Source organism: Crocuta crocuta, unplaced genomic scaffold (assembly GCF_008692635.1).
Source record: "Crocuta crocuta isolate KB4526 unplaced genomic scaffold, BGI_CrCroc_1.0 scaffold466, whole genome shotgun sequence".
NCBI classification, from domain to species: Eukaryota; Metazoa; Chordata; class Mammalia; order Carnivora; family Hyaenidae; genus Crocuta; species Crocuta crocuta.
Genome location: NW_027529672.1, coordinates 2,654,698 through 2,669,440, shown reverse-complemented (window position 1 = coordinate 2,669,440; position 14,743 = coordinate 2,654,698). Strand labels below are relative to the sequence as shown.

The 14,743-nt window shown below is 45.2% G+C and overlaps 1 protein-coding gene across 2 annotated transcripts in view; it reads left to right on the top strand.

Moving 5' to 3' along the window:
- ADAM12 (ADAM metallopeptidase domain 12) overlaps positions 1 to 14,743 on the top strand; it is a 347,908-nt gene that overhangs the window by 326,929 nt on the left and 6,236 nt on the right. For both annotated transcript variants that reach the window (XM_077762961.1, XM_077762960.1), the window contains exon 22: positions 13,855 to 13,985. In XM_077762961.1, the coding sequence (XP_077619087.1) occupies positions 13,855 to 13,985 (131 nt within the window). The remainder of the gene's footprint in view (positions 1 to 13,854; positions 13,986 to 14,743) is intronic.

Here is a 14,743-nt window from a genome sequence, read left to right as displayed (position 1 = left end):
CGGAGGCCAGGCAGGGAAACTGAGAAGGGTCTGGGCATGGAAGGGGAGTCCCGCTGTCACATAAGAGAGGGCCTCCAGCCATTCAAGCTGAACATAACATTAACTGTGACTAGAAAATATGAGGACACTCCTATTCTTAACTGCCAAACACCAGTGTGTATAATTTTGCTCCTGGAAGAGAAGAGGGAACATAGGGACAAATTCTCGGGGTTTCCATTAGATTTCTGGGACATACCCACCTGAAATTCTTTCTGCAGTTTTTTCTGATGAAATGGCTTAATGAATTCATGTAGAGAAAAACATGGACAACGTCACGTCTAAGAAATAGATATTACTGCAAAAAAAAAAAAAAGATTTCTGCTCACAGAAAATTACATCTAGAGAGGGCTGTGCTAAGTAGCAGCAGATTGAAATACAATTTTCTGCTGTCAAACTGAAATGTGCCAGGATTCTAAAAGGCTAGAAGAAGCACCTTCAATTCATAGTTGGGCCATTTTTCAAAAGAGCAAGAATTTCATGAAAGTGTCACTCTTTTGGCCTTTATTATCTGTATTTTATCTTAAGGTTTGTCCCATAAAATGGATTTGAACTGTACACGCTGCTGCATGGTCCTATTTGGTTTAAGGTTGCTTTTGCTTATGTTAAGCCCTTCGTTTCCTGGAAAATGCCAGAAAGAGCGTGTCCTCCATGCAGTCTCATCAGTGAAGTAGAATACTGAACTAACGGGCTGAGTTTCTTTTTCCAGCCAGGTTAGCTTCTTTAGGAAAGTAATAGGAACCCAAAAAGAACACTCGGACTCATCTCTTAGATTGATTTTTGCTGCTAGGCCCGTGAGAAGCCTTGCCTACCCCGTTCCCGGCACGGCACAAATTTCATCAGCACGGCAATGACGGGATTCATTTCCATTTGTATTCTTATAACCAAATAGTGTACAAATGTATTTGTGTGTGCATATATGTGTTTGGATGTGTTTTACTAATTCTTTTTTGGCATAAGGAGCTTTCTATTTGTATTTTAAGTTGTTATAAAATAGCAAACATTTATTGAACATCAAGTGTGTAGCCAGTGCTCCTGAGCCAAACATTTTACAGGCATTTCTGACCCTCTCTCGGAGCCCAGGGGCAGATGCTTTCCTTAGCCCCATTTTACAGGGGATGGAACAAGGCACAGTGAGGCCAAACAGCTTGTCTAGGAAGCCCCCAGAGGCAGGAAGGCCAGCGCGTGCTCAAAGCCACGCTAGCCACCTGCAGTCTGAAAGCCGAGGGGGGCTGGATGGGAGGGAGGCAGCGACTGTTCTGGTTAAGCGGCGAAGGCTGTTCTGGCTTGCATAGACCACTGACAACCTCCGGAATCTTTCATTCATTCCCCTTCCCATTTTGCCACGGAGATACAAGGTGATGAGGGGGAAGGGGGGCCTGGCAGCGTGGAGAGGTTTCAGTCTGTAACAAGAGAATCTTGCGTTTCTCTCCCCTTCTGCTTGTAACACTGGCGCCCTCCAGCCCTTCTTGTCTTTTTTTTTTTTTTTTACAAATAGTTTATTGTCAAATTAGTTTCCACATAACACCCAGTGCTCATCCCCACAAGTGCCCTCCTCCATGCCCATCCCCCTCCCCCCCACATCCATCAGTCCTCAGTTTTTGTCAGCATTCAAGAGTCTCTCATGGTTTGCCTCTCTCCCTCTCCCCCACCATTTCCGCCCTTCTTCTCCCCCTTGTTCCTCCGTCAAGTTCCTCCTAATCCTCCTATACGTGCGAACATATGATATTTGTCCTTCTCTGCCTGACTTATTTCGCTCAGCATAACACCCTCGAGTTCCATCCATGTTGCTACAAATGGCCAGATTTCATTCTTTCTCATTGCCATGTAGTATTCCATGGTATAGATAAACCACATCTTCTTGATCCATTCGTCTGTTGATGGACACTTAGGCTCTTTCCATGTTTTAGCTATTGTTGAGAGTGCTGCTATGAACATTGGGGTACATGTGCTCCTATGCATCAGCATTTCTGTATCCCTTGGGTAAATTCCTAGCAGTGCTATTGCTGGGTCATAGGGGAGTTCTATTGTTAGTTTCCTGAGGAACCTCCACACCGCAGCAACTTCTTACTTGACACATCCCCAAAAGCAAGGGAATCAAGAGCAAAAATAAACTGTTGGGACATCATCAAGATTAAAAGCTTCAGCCCTTCTTGTCTTAATTGGTCTTTCTGGAACCAGCCCTTGTTCAGAACCCTGGCAGTACGTCCGCTGTGTTTTGAATACGAAGGAGGCTGAGTGCATTTTCTGTAGAGGTGGAGATTTTCAGTTTAATGTTTCTGACAGGACATTTCTCCTAATAAACACCTTGTCTGTGTCTGTAGAATGTACAACAAGCCATATTTTGTAGAACGAGAGCAGCTAATCTCGAACAGTCTCTTCTGATGGAGAAAAGGCCGTCAAGCAACCAAACTTTGCTTAAGTGGCCATGGTGGGGGGGGGGGGGNGCCCTGTTTTGAGAAGCTCCAAAATTCTGCTCCCTCCCCAGCCCCCCACACTGAGTGCTGAACGGTTCACAGGGGCTGTTTTTGCTAAACAACAGCTACTCATTCATAAATGCTTTGTCAGGCTACAGATGTGCACAGAACAAATTAATTTAGATGCCGAACTGGAGCCCTGACTTTCAAAGTCCTCTTCGACGAAATGAACTCAGCATCTGAACGAATAAGGACTGGTACCCTTCTGGCCCATGTGGGTGTCTGATATTTAAACCGGCACTCACAGGGCCCGGAAATCTGATGATTTAGGTCCTTGCTCATCAGAAATGCCAATACATAATGAGAAAAGGAAATCCATCTGTCAAGATGTTCTCCCAAGGAAGGGGATGAAATACGAGGAAACTGATCTTTAGAAAAGCCTTCATTACACCAGGCAACGCAAAAGCTAATAGCTGAGCCGAAGCGCTGGCAAGAAGCCTCCCACGCCTGCTTGCTGCTTTCCAGATTTCACCCCTTGGCCCAGATGTTCTCCGACACGGCCTCCTCTCAGCTTTTTTGCTGTCTTCCTGGGAATCTCCTCGCTCACCTGCTGCCTTGGCCCGGAGGCACCTTGATACTCCCTCTGGCCCATTTCAGAAGGCACAGACTGGGTTGCGCACCTGACGTCACAGCCCCATCCAGTCCCTTGAACACAGTAGGTGCGGAGGAAATACGCCGCGTGGATGTGAATTTTAAACGGTAAAAAAATAAGCCTCTCACAGTGTCCATTATTCCCGTGGGGCTGCCATTCTCAATGAGTCATGAGTTAATAAAACTTTGAGTCCCTTCCTCCGGCGAATCTAAAATGTAGCTACCAAGGTCTTGGACCCCTGCGAACCTCTCCCTTCTACCACCTGCCCAGTACTTCCAGAAATCTTAACTGAAATTTCTTTGGTTTCATATCATACACCACTTAGTCATGTGACAAACCCATCTGATGTCTTTGAAAGCACCTACTCACGTAGAAGCACCCATTTCACTCTGGAGAGAAGTAACTTTAGAGGGAAGCCATTCAAATGGTAACAGTATTCTGAGGGATGTTTGTTTCCCACTCATTTCTGTTACTATAAGCACACGAGCTAGACATGGGGGGTAAAAATGGATGCCTCTTTTACCCTTTGCATTTTTAATAGGTAATGTGTAGCCATTATTACAAATTCCATCAGTCCAAAGGGCTACTCAGAAAACTATTGGCCTCCTTCCCACCTCTGCCTCCAGGCTTCCCTTCCGAGAAGCAGCCATAGTCACAAGCCCACTTCAAATCCAGAGGAAAGCCTCGTTGCCGCTTTGTCTCTCTCCGCAGAGAGGGATTATTGAACATGTGGAAATTTTCACACACGCAAAATGGGAGAAGAGAGAACAGAACGCTGTCTGCCCAACAGCCACCCTCAGCACCTGCCAGCTTGCTGTCTGTCTGGTTTCACCATAGATTCTTGTTTGGAACTCAAATGGCAGCGCGCCCCAGCCTTTCTTCCCCATCAGTTACACGGGGATCCACCAAATTCTTTTCACCGGCTACTTCGAATTTCGTGGTGGAGCCATCCCTTAAGTTATTTAACCTGTGCTGTGGTCCACACGGGTGTTTCCAGTCACTCGCTGCATCAAAGAGGCACGCCCTGGCCCCGGGACCTGGGGGCCATGAGCAGGCATGTCTGTGGGGCAACATCGAGGAAGATGATTGCTGTCCAAAGGCCCTGTGATCTGATTAGGTGGACCAGCCTCAAAAGGAGTCTTGCTGATTTCTACTCCCCAAGTCCCCACCAACATGGTGTTCAGAGATTTTGCTTATCTCTGCCAATACGATAGGTAAAAAAAAAAATAAGTGCTATCCACAGTTCTCTCCCCATAAATGAGACAGAGCCTCTTTTTGCGGGGTTAAGATCCATTTGTGTTTTACTTTCCTCTTTCGTAAACTGCCTTTTCGTCTCCTCTGCCATCTCTTATGGTCATGTTTAGAAAGACATGCCCACCCAAATAATACAAACGTTTTTGTCTCTTTCTTATTCTTTTGTGATTTTTTTCCACCCACGCTGAAACATTTGACCCATTGCCATTGACTTTGGTGTATAAACGGAGGTAACTGCCGTTTTCCAGAGGGCCACCTGAGTAATCCTCGACCCCTTCTGTGTGCTGCTTTGTGCCTTCCTGGAGCCAGTGTGCCTTCCCTGCTGTACCCAGCACACGCTAGATGGCGCATCTGCCACCCTGGGCTCTGTGATCGTAGCATGAAAACATCCAATATTCCATGCCTGTGGAATAAGTCTTTGCTAACTGATAGCTAGCCATTTTTCTAATCTATTGTTTTCTCCTTATATCTCTATCATTTCCCTTTTTCTTCAGGTTTATTTCTCTAACTTCTTAGACCCTAACTTCATTTCTATTCATACTTCATTGTTCGTTTTATTTTAGGCTATCAAATAAGCACAGAAGTCTAGGAATTTCCCTCCAAACACTGCATTATCTGTGTTCATCGGTTCTGATTTGTACCATTCTCAATATTTGTATTTTTTTTAATATTTTTATTTATTTCTAGGAGAGAGAGAGAGAGAGACAGCGTGAGCAGGGGAGGGTCAGAGAGAGAGGGAGTCACAGACTGAAACAGGCTCCAGGCTCCGAGCTGGCAGTTAGCACAGAGCCCGACGCGGGGCTCGAACCCACGAACCGCGAGATCACGACCTAAGCGAAAGTCGGACGCTTAACCGACTAAGCCACCCAGGCGCCCCAATATTTGTATTTTTAAAATAATCTACACCTTCCCCTTTTTTTTACTTTGGCCCAAAGATTGCAATTATTTTTCTTTCTGTTGCCATTAGTTTTCAAGATGTCTAAAACACAGAAAAGTCAAAATAATCTAGAACTCACCCACATTTATGGTTCACAGAAATAGCCATCGTTATCTCTTTGTCTTTCTATGCATGTGCCTATTTAAGTCTCAGATGTATGACATGCATACCATTTCCTTTTTCAAATAAAAGGAAAAGCAAAGCAGTAGAGACAGAGTCACCATGACTGCCTCAGATACAATCGCTTTTGTAGGTTGGTCTTGATTTTTTATAGAACCTTTTAAGTATTTTTACATGCCTGTATATCCAGTGAATATATAAGAATGCTGTGTTTTTCAGTTTACATAAATGGTATCACACTATAACTAGCTTCACACAATTTGTACTTACATTCAAGTATGTTTAACTTTTTCACTGAAGTAGAGTTGACAGGGTGTTACATTCGTTTCAGGTGCACAACACAGTGACTTGACAACTCTCTCTGTTGGGCTACATTCATGAGTGCCACCCACGTCTGTCACCGTACTCTGCCATTATACCGTTGACTCTACTCCCTGTGCGGTGCCCTTCGTCCACATGATGTATTCATTCCATAACTGGAAGCCTGTACCTTTGACTCCCCTTCACTCATTTTTGTCCACTCCCCTTCCCACCTCCCCTCACTGGCAACCAACCACCAGTTTTGGTCTTTGTGTCTATGCATCTCTTTCTGCATATTTTGTTTGTTCATTTGCACATTTAGATTCCAGAAGTGAAACCCAGGGTCTTTGCCTTTCTCTCCCATATTTCACTTAACATCATACCCCCTAGGTCCATCCATGTTGCCGCAAATGGCAGGATCTCATTCTTATTTTATGGCTGAGGAATATCCCATCGTACATCTGTACCACATCTTCTTTATCCATTCATCTGTCGATGGACACTGGGTTGCTTCCCTATCTGGGCTATTGTAAATAATGCTGCAATAAACATTATAGGTGTGTATATATCTTTACAAATTAGTGTTTTTGTTTGGGGGGGGGCATTAAATAAATACCCAGTAGTAGAATTACTGAGTCATATGGTATGTTTTTTTAAAAGTTTAGTTATTTTGAGAGAAAGAGCATGAGCAAGGGAGGGGCAGAGAGAGAGAGAGGAAGAGAGAGAATCCCAAGCAGACTCTGTGCTGCCAGCATAGAGCCTGATGTGGGGGCTCAATCCCACAAACCATGAGATCATAACCTGATCTGAAAGCAAGAGTCAGATGCTTAACTGACTGAGCCACCCAGGCGCCCCACGTATGGTATTACTATTTTTAATGTTCTGAGAAACTTCCATCCTGTTTTCCAGAGTGGCTGCACTGACTTACATTCCTACCAACGGTTCTCTCCACATCCTCACCAACACTTGTTATTGCTCATCCTTTGGATATGAGTCATTCTGACATGTGAGGTGGTGTCTCATTGTGAGGGGTTTTTTTTCCCCCACTGTAGTTTTGATTTGCATTTCCCTGATGATCAGTGACATTGAGCATCTTTTCATGTGTCTGTTGGTCGTCTGTATGCCTTCTTTAGGAAAACGTCTATTCAGGTCCTCTGCCCGTGTTTTAATAGGGTTTTTGTGGTTTTCTTGGTGTTGTGTACGTTCTTTATATGTTTTGGGTATTAACTCTTTATTGGATATGTCTTTTGCAAATATCTTCTCCCATTCGGTAAGTTGCCTTTTCATTTTGTTGATGGTTTCCTTTGCTGTGCAAATACTTCTTATCTGGGTGTAGTCCCAATGCTTGACTTTTGCCTCCCTTGCCTGAAAAGACATATCTAGAAAAATATTTCTAAGACATGTCAGAAAGATTACTGCCTTTGTTTTTTCTAGGAGTTTTATGATCTCAGGTCTCATTTAGGTCTATGACCCATTTTTAGTTGATGTTTGTGAGTAGTGTAGGAAAGTGGTCTAGTTTTCCCAGCACCATTTATTCAAAAGACTCATTTCCCCATCATATATTCTTGCTTCCTTTGTCATAGATTGACCAGATAAGCATGGGTTTATTTCTGAGCTCCCTGTTCTGTCCCATTGATCAACGTGTCCATTTTTGTACCAGTACACACTGTTTTCATTATTATATAGCTTGGTGTAGTGGGATTGTGATATCTCCAGCTTTTTCTTCTTTCTCAAGGTTGCTTTGGCTATTCAGGGTCTTTTGTGGTTCCATACAAATTTTAGTATTATCTGTTTTAGTTTGCAAAAAATGCTGCTGGTATTTTGATAGAAATTGCATTAAATCTGCAGATTGCTTTGGGTAGTGTGGGCATTTTAACAGTATTCATTCTTCCAATCCATGAGCATGGTATATCTTTCCATTTGTTTGTGTCATCTTCGATTTCTTTCATCAGTGTCTTACAGTTTTCAGAGTAGAAGTCTTTTACCTCCTTGGCAAAGTTTATTCCTAGGTATTTTATTAATTAGTTTTGGTGCAATTATATTTTACTTTTTTGTTTCTGGAAATTTTCTTTATCATTCAAATATGCAAGCTTGTTTTTTATTTCCCTGAACACAGAAAATTTGTTCCAATAGTTCAAAAATCTGAAGTCTCTGAGTGTGTCCCTCCTGAGGTTTCCTTCACAATTCCTTGCTTCTTCATGTGCTTGGTAATTTTTTACTATGAGCTGCTCATTCTTCTGGAAAATTATCTAGAATACTCTCTGGGAGGTCTTCAAGATCTAGGATGAAGGTGTGACCCTCCATAGAGGATATATTTTGCCACTGTCTCGTGCCTGGAGGCAGTACCAGTTTGAGATCTTTTTAAATGGCTGAGGGCTTAGTGAGCCACTCAGGTGATGTGATTTCAGTTTCAGGTCCTCAAGCACAGTTTGTGGTTAGAGTTTATTTTCCTACAGTGATCTGCCTAGCACCAGACGAAACCTCCTTACAGTCTCCCAGGGATGGGCAGTACTGTGCATTCACTTCCAAAACATTCTTACCTGAGGCACAGTCTTTGCAGAGCCCAGCTTTGTACTGGAGAGATCAGGAAGGAAATAGTTCCCTATTAAACTTGGGCTGGTGCTGACCTTTGACCTCTGCATCCCTCACCATAAAAGGGTCTTAAAACTAAAACTTGGGTTTTCCTAATTTGGCAGATGCCTTCTCAGCACCAGCGTGAGATACTTACCACTCCGGCCTGCTGCTTCTGGTTAGATGCTGACCTCGCGATAGCTTACTATCTTGTAGCTCTTTGTTGCTTTAAAGAAAAAAAATTAAATATATTTTAGCCAACAACTTCAGTGGTTTTAGAGAGAGAATCGGTCAAAATAACCAGCCTGCCATATTTCCAGAAATGGGAGACTCACTTCCCAACTGTGGTTAGTTCTATAGTATCTCCGTTATCCTGGTTTATAGCCATAATTGCCATGGTTTTGGTAGACGCAGGTCTACACTGAAAGGATTCAATGCTCATCGACAACGTTTTGTGCCACCTATCCATTCCTTTCCAGGCTAGCTGGTGTCCATTCGGTTGTACGTCCCTCCACAAGAGCTCGAGAGAAGTATATTCTCTGAAGTTCTGCATGCTCGTAGACATTTGGCTGTTGCTTTCATTTCTCAGCAACAGCTTGCATATACAATTAAAGGGTCACACTTTGTTTTCCCCAAACACTTATACGTGGGCTTCCTCTGTCCGCCTTTCTCCCACCCTGGAGAAATCAGCAGCTAGCTTTTTTCTTCCCTTTTAAGTAATATGATTTTGTTCCTTGCTGTCCAATAACTTCAATAGCTTGTGTCTTAATATCAAAGAGTCTGATTCAATTCCCCCAGGGAAACGGTGTGGACTTCTAATCAGTAGATGTGACACTCTTTCTTTCAGAAAGGTTTTTACAAAATAAACCTGGGTATTTTTTTTTTCCTGTCTTTACTCAGACCCCTTAAGTGACACCATTTATATATATGCTGTGTAACCTTTGCTGTGCTCTGTGTTTTACTGTCGAACGCCCTTGAACTTTTCTTCACTTCCCTCAGGACCCTCACAGTCCAGTGCTCAGGACTATCTTCGTCCCTGGGTTTCATTGTTTTATTTTTCTCTTCCCCTTTTCCTTGGAGTCTTGACCCATCCCTTTTCGTTTCTGTGCACATCCATTTTGGCAGGGCAGGTTTTTAGCTTGCTTTCCTTTCCCCAATGTGTCCAAACTCCCCCTTAAAGGTGGGGAGCTCTTCTTGGAAAGCCAGTCGCAAGGCAGCTGAGGGAAGACCAGGCCAGCGCTCAGGGGTTGGCGGGCTGACAGCGGTCTGGCCTTCCCTGCATCCAGCACAGACTCCGCGGGCCCCAGCCCTGCTGCAGGCTTGCACTGATGGCTGGCCCTGTCTACACCGCTGCTTATTCATCCCGGACACTTCACGGTATCTGCTTACTCCTCACACCTGTCCCAAGCAAGGGGGAACTGGTTTTCTCCTCGACGCTCCATCAGATTGGCCACGGCGGCCATGCTCTCCTTTCTCTTGGTCTTTCTTTCCTCACCCCGGCCTGCTGGACACTTGGCCGCCTTTTCTTGTATATTTGTTTACAGTTGTAAGGTTTCCTCAGAGATGGAGTTATCACTCCTTTATGTGCATTTACTTCGCTGTCTTCAGGCAGCTTCAGGAAGAAGGGTCAAGGTCACCTTACAGACAGGTGTAAGTGTGTTCAGTTAAGAGAGTAGATTTGTCAAGACCCCTGCTTTTTCTGAAGAAAGAATAAAAAGATAATTGCAGTGTTTTCCTGAGGACTGGCTTTCCTTAGAGTCATCTTTAAGTATGTATATCCCTCACAGAGCCAGAGGGGCTGAGTGTGGATGGTGAGGTTGAGGCTGCCCCTGGCCCAGCATCAGCTCATTAGTGGCGTCTCTCGCGTTTTCCTGTGATAACATCTCATCTTCCCGTGGGGGGATTCCTGGATATGCAGGATGCGTTCTCTCTCACCTACGCGGAGGTTGATACTAGTTGAGAATCCTTTATGATGATCGTCAAGGCAGAGGGCTCCAGTTAGATTTAAAATTTTGTTGTCAACCCTCTAAAAACTTTGAAATATGTAGCTGCTGCTAAAACATGAGCAGAACATGGAGAGATGAGATGATCCTATTTCATAGCATATCTCGGTTTTCCTCCAGAATCTAGAAGTTGAAAAGAGAGAAATGGGGGGGGTCTGAATTCCTGATTCTGTTTAAAATGAAAATAGGTCTGAGGCACTCGGTGGCTCAGTTGGTTAAGCTCTTGATTTCGGCTCAGGCCATGATCTCACAGTTCATGGGTTCAAGCCCTGTGTCAGGCAGGCTCTGCACTAACAGCAGGGAGCCTGCTTGAGATTCTCTCTCTCCCTTTCTTTCTGCCCCTCCGCTGCTTGCATGCTCGATTGCACTCTCTCTTGCTCTCTCTCTCTCTCAAATAAACAAACATTAAAAATTTTTTTAAATAGAATTCTAGAAATGAAAACAGGTCTGTGGAGTATTTATTGAGTGTGAACAACCTGGCCTGGAATCCTTTCTCCATTCCAATGGTTCTTTGTGGCCAGATTGGACTTTTCTGGAAAACCTAGGCTCAGGTAAAGGCAGCTTGAAAAGCAGTGCCCAAAAGGCAGTATGGGAATTCTACCCCTTCCTCCAAAGTCCCAGCCTGTGCAGCTAATGCCTCCCCGCGAATATTGGTGAAATTCTGATCTCTTGAGCAGGGGGGCTGCCTCATCTTCCACTAATTCCACTGTGCCAGTGTGCCAGTTTTGCCCTGGTATGAAGCGGGCATCTCACCTAGACAGCATCTGTGAGTGGGACCGATTTCAGAGCAGACTGTGGGCTTGTGGATCCCAGGGTTTGATCTGCATTTCAATCAACATCTCCACTGTTTGGGCTTTAGTCACTATGGCGACCCTCCAATTTATCCTCTAAACCAGGACATATCTGGGAGTTGTGATTATTAATTAAACAAGGCCATGAATATAAATTGCGAATGTCCCAAACAAAGCAAGATGAATGGCCCAATTAATTATCCCCTGTTTCCACGATAAATCCAAATGCATTAGGATGCATTATACCACGGATCTCACTTTTTCTCCATCCCTGCAAGAAAAACCTGATGTTATCTTTATTACCAAGACCAGATACTCATTCATTCTTAGCAGCAAAATGAATATCATTTAGTAATGAATCATTTAAACCTCGGAGCCTTTCAGTTTCATAGGTGCATGCATCCATTTGTACATTACACACTAATATCTTGCTCATAGTTTCCTGCCATCTTGCGGGAAATGGGGCTTGTGTTATTCCCATAGTTCATTACCCAAAGTTTGTTGGTCAGATGATGGTACTTTTAGATGGTAAATTTGCTCCATCAGTAATAGCTGTGCTATAGTGGTAGCAGCGGACACATACTCCCTAGACACCGTGCACCAGGACCTGTGCTAATTGCTTTATAGGTAGCATCTCCCAACCCTCACATCAACCTCAGGAGGAAGACACTGTTAGCATCACCTCGCTCCAACTTCGAGAGGCTAAATAGCGCCTGTGTTTGCAGAGCCTGGCCAAATATACCAACAGCCTGCCTCCAGTGCTCAAGTTGTTAGGCACATTAGATGGTCTTTATCCCTAGTTGAGGAATTTTGTTTCTTTTAATATGAGCTGGTATAGAAATGTCACTTTCACATCTTTCCCTTGGTCACTGGCCCATTGCCCGTTGTTTCAACTTGGTGTATTTTCCCTACCCCTGTGGCTCCACACAGGCTTCTGGGGTTGCTATCTTTGCTTACAAAGATACGCTAAATGGTGGTGATACGTTTGCATTCTCTCAGCTGAGCTCTGTGTGCTGAGGAAACGTCATTTTAACGGGATAAGTGCTGTGAGAAATTCAAGTCGGGTTTTATTTATCTTTTAATTTTTTTTAATGTTTTATTTATTTTTGAGACAGAGATAGCATGAGCGGGGGAGGGGCAGAGAAAGAGGGAGACACAGAATCCGAAGCAGGATCCAGGCTCTGAGCTGTCAGCACAGAGCCCGACACAGGGCTCAAAGTCTCGGACTGTGAGATCATGACCTGAGCCGAAGTCGGACGCTCAACCGGCTGAGCCACCCAGGCGCCCCAAGGCAGGGGTTTTAAAATCATCTGGAGTGGTCTTGGAAGGATGGCACAGGACAGTAGGGCAGATTATCTGCTTATTAGGATGTCCCATCTCCCTTGGGTTCTGGCACCATTTCCTACAGGCTGGGCGTTCATGACCGCTTCTAGTCCACAAGCACCAGGGAAGGTGTCTCGGCACCTATGTCCACCATGGGCCAAGAGGAGGGAACTGTTGACACCTGACTTCCCTCTGCAGGTACACGTCCCCCCCCCCCTTCCCTCAGGGTAGCCAGGTGAAGGAGCCCCGAAAACCAGTGACTTGTGGTTTTACTATTTGCCTCTCATTATTTCCCTTAAGCATTTTAAAATTTGTGGCATGAGAGAAGGCTATTATGTGATTAATAATTATGTTCTGGGAGCTTCCTAGGCATTATTCTTTTAATTTTTTTTAATGTTTATTTGAGAGACACAGAGTACAAGCAGGGGAGGGGCAGAGAGAGAGGGAGACACAGACTCTGAAGCAGACTCTGGGCTTCAAGCTGTCAGCACAGAGCCCAGTATGGGGCTAGAACTCACAAACTGGAAGATCATGACCTGGGCTGAAGTCAGACACTTAACTCACTGAGCCACCCAGGTGCCCCACATTATTTTTTTTTTCAGTCTATATAACAATGTTCTCAGATAGGTTTAGAGATGGCAAATGACCTCACAGTCCCAAAGCATCGGTCTTCAAATATAACCCAGAGTAGAGTAACTCCCAAGTTCATGCTCACTCTTCTATTGCTGGCTCCCTCACTGGGCTCTGATCAATGTGACACCTTTCCATTCGCTTCCTTAGAGAGTTAGGTACACTCATCCCTCAAAACCTTGTGTCTTAGATTTTCCTTCTCAGCATCCTTTTCCATGTGAGTTTGTGATTCTTTCAACTAAGGATTTTGGTAGAATTTCAGTGCATTTCGCTCAACAGTATGGATCAACGTTTCCTATACTGACTCTACGGCGATGCACGAAAATGATCACTTTTGTCGGTGAATTCACCCAGAGGTGAATGAGCTCTGTTATAAGATTCTGGAAAATTTAAATAAATGATGTTAAAGAAGATTTTTCACCCATCTCTGGTTTTAGGCCTTTATAAATCAAAAGGAAGCTTAAAGACACAGGAAAGCTTACATCCTGTGAAGGTGGCGCTGGCCCAGAAACACGGGTATCAACTGTACCCCAGGGCCTGTGACCGGTATGGCATCCGGGGAGCCTCATCTGAGTGTGCGTAACTATGCGATGCTATTGACAAACCTCTTAAATGCCAGAGGAAATGTTGGCCAGAAGAGTAACACAGGTCAACAACTTGTCTGGGGAGAGAAGGTGGTCAGCAAACCCGCGTGGCCAAGCGCTGGACCACGGTCTCCCTTCCCACTTCTGAGGGGGCCCTGGCGGCTCCTGAGGTCAGGGTCGTGTCACGGTCTGCGGAGATGGGTGGTCCTACATCACAGCTGTGTGGTTTATTGCAGGGAACCCGTAAGCCAAACCCTCCTCAGAAGCCTCTGCCTGCAGATCCTTTGAGCAAGACAGCCCGTCTCACCTGCACCCCGGCCAGGACCCTGGGGCAGCCGGAGTCCGGGCTCCGCCTGGTGCCGCTCAGGTTGGTGGAACAGCCAGGCCTCTTTCTCCCCAGAACCGTGTGGGGGGCAGCTACCCCCACCGGTCCTTTCCAACCCCTGTCAGGACATGGGGCTGATGGTCTAGGCCAGGCTCCCTCTATCCCCGGTACCTGGGAACAGCATAAAATAGATGTAAATGCAGACAGGAGCATTACCCGGAGGCCATCATGAGCTCATATTCCCAGGATCACCATGTGGCTCTTAGCAAGGGCCCCAGGGGCCCTAAGAGATTAAACCAAGATCAAGTGGAACTAGATAGGGGCCAGGCCCTGTCCCCTAGAGAGATGAAGATGGACGGATGGCTACCAAGTAGCCTGATCCTGTGAAGGCTGAACATACCTCCAAAACGGTCTTCAACCTTCACAAACTCTGCCCGGCCCCTGGGCTCCTGAGAAAGGAAGGAAGCTTGGAGGGTCCCATACGAGTAAGGAAGGCGTGAGGCGTTAGCTCCTGAAGACCTGGTCCAACAGGGAAGCATCTCCACACAACTAACGACCCCCTAGCTATGGTCCCTGCTCACTCTGTCCCAGAGGATGGGAAGGCAGACTCCTGACCCAGGGGAGGTTTGATGGGCTGTGTGCCGGGGCTGACCCACACCGCTTTTCGAGAGCTGTTGAACTTCTAGGAATTCTGGGAGCTGGGGGTTAAACCTAGCCACTCTTTAAATAGCTGTGTATAACTTCTAATGATAGAAGTTATATGAAAACAAATGTAATAAATGCTCCAAAACTTTTTTTAC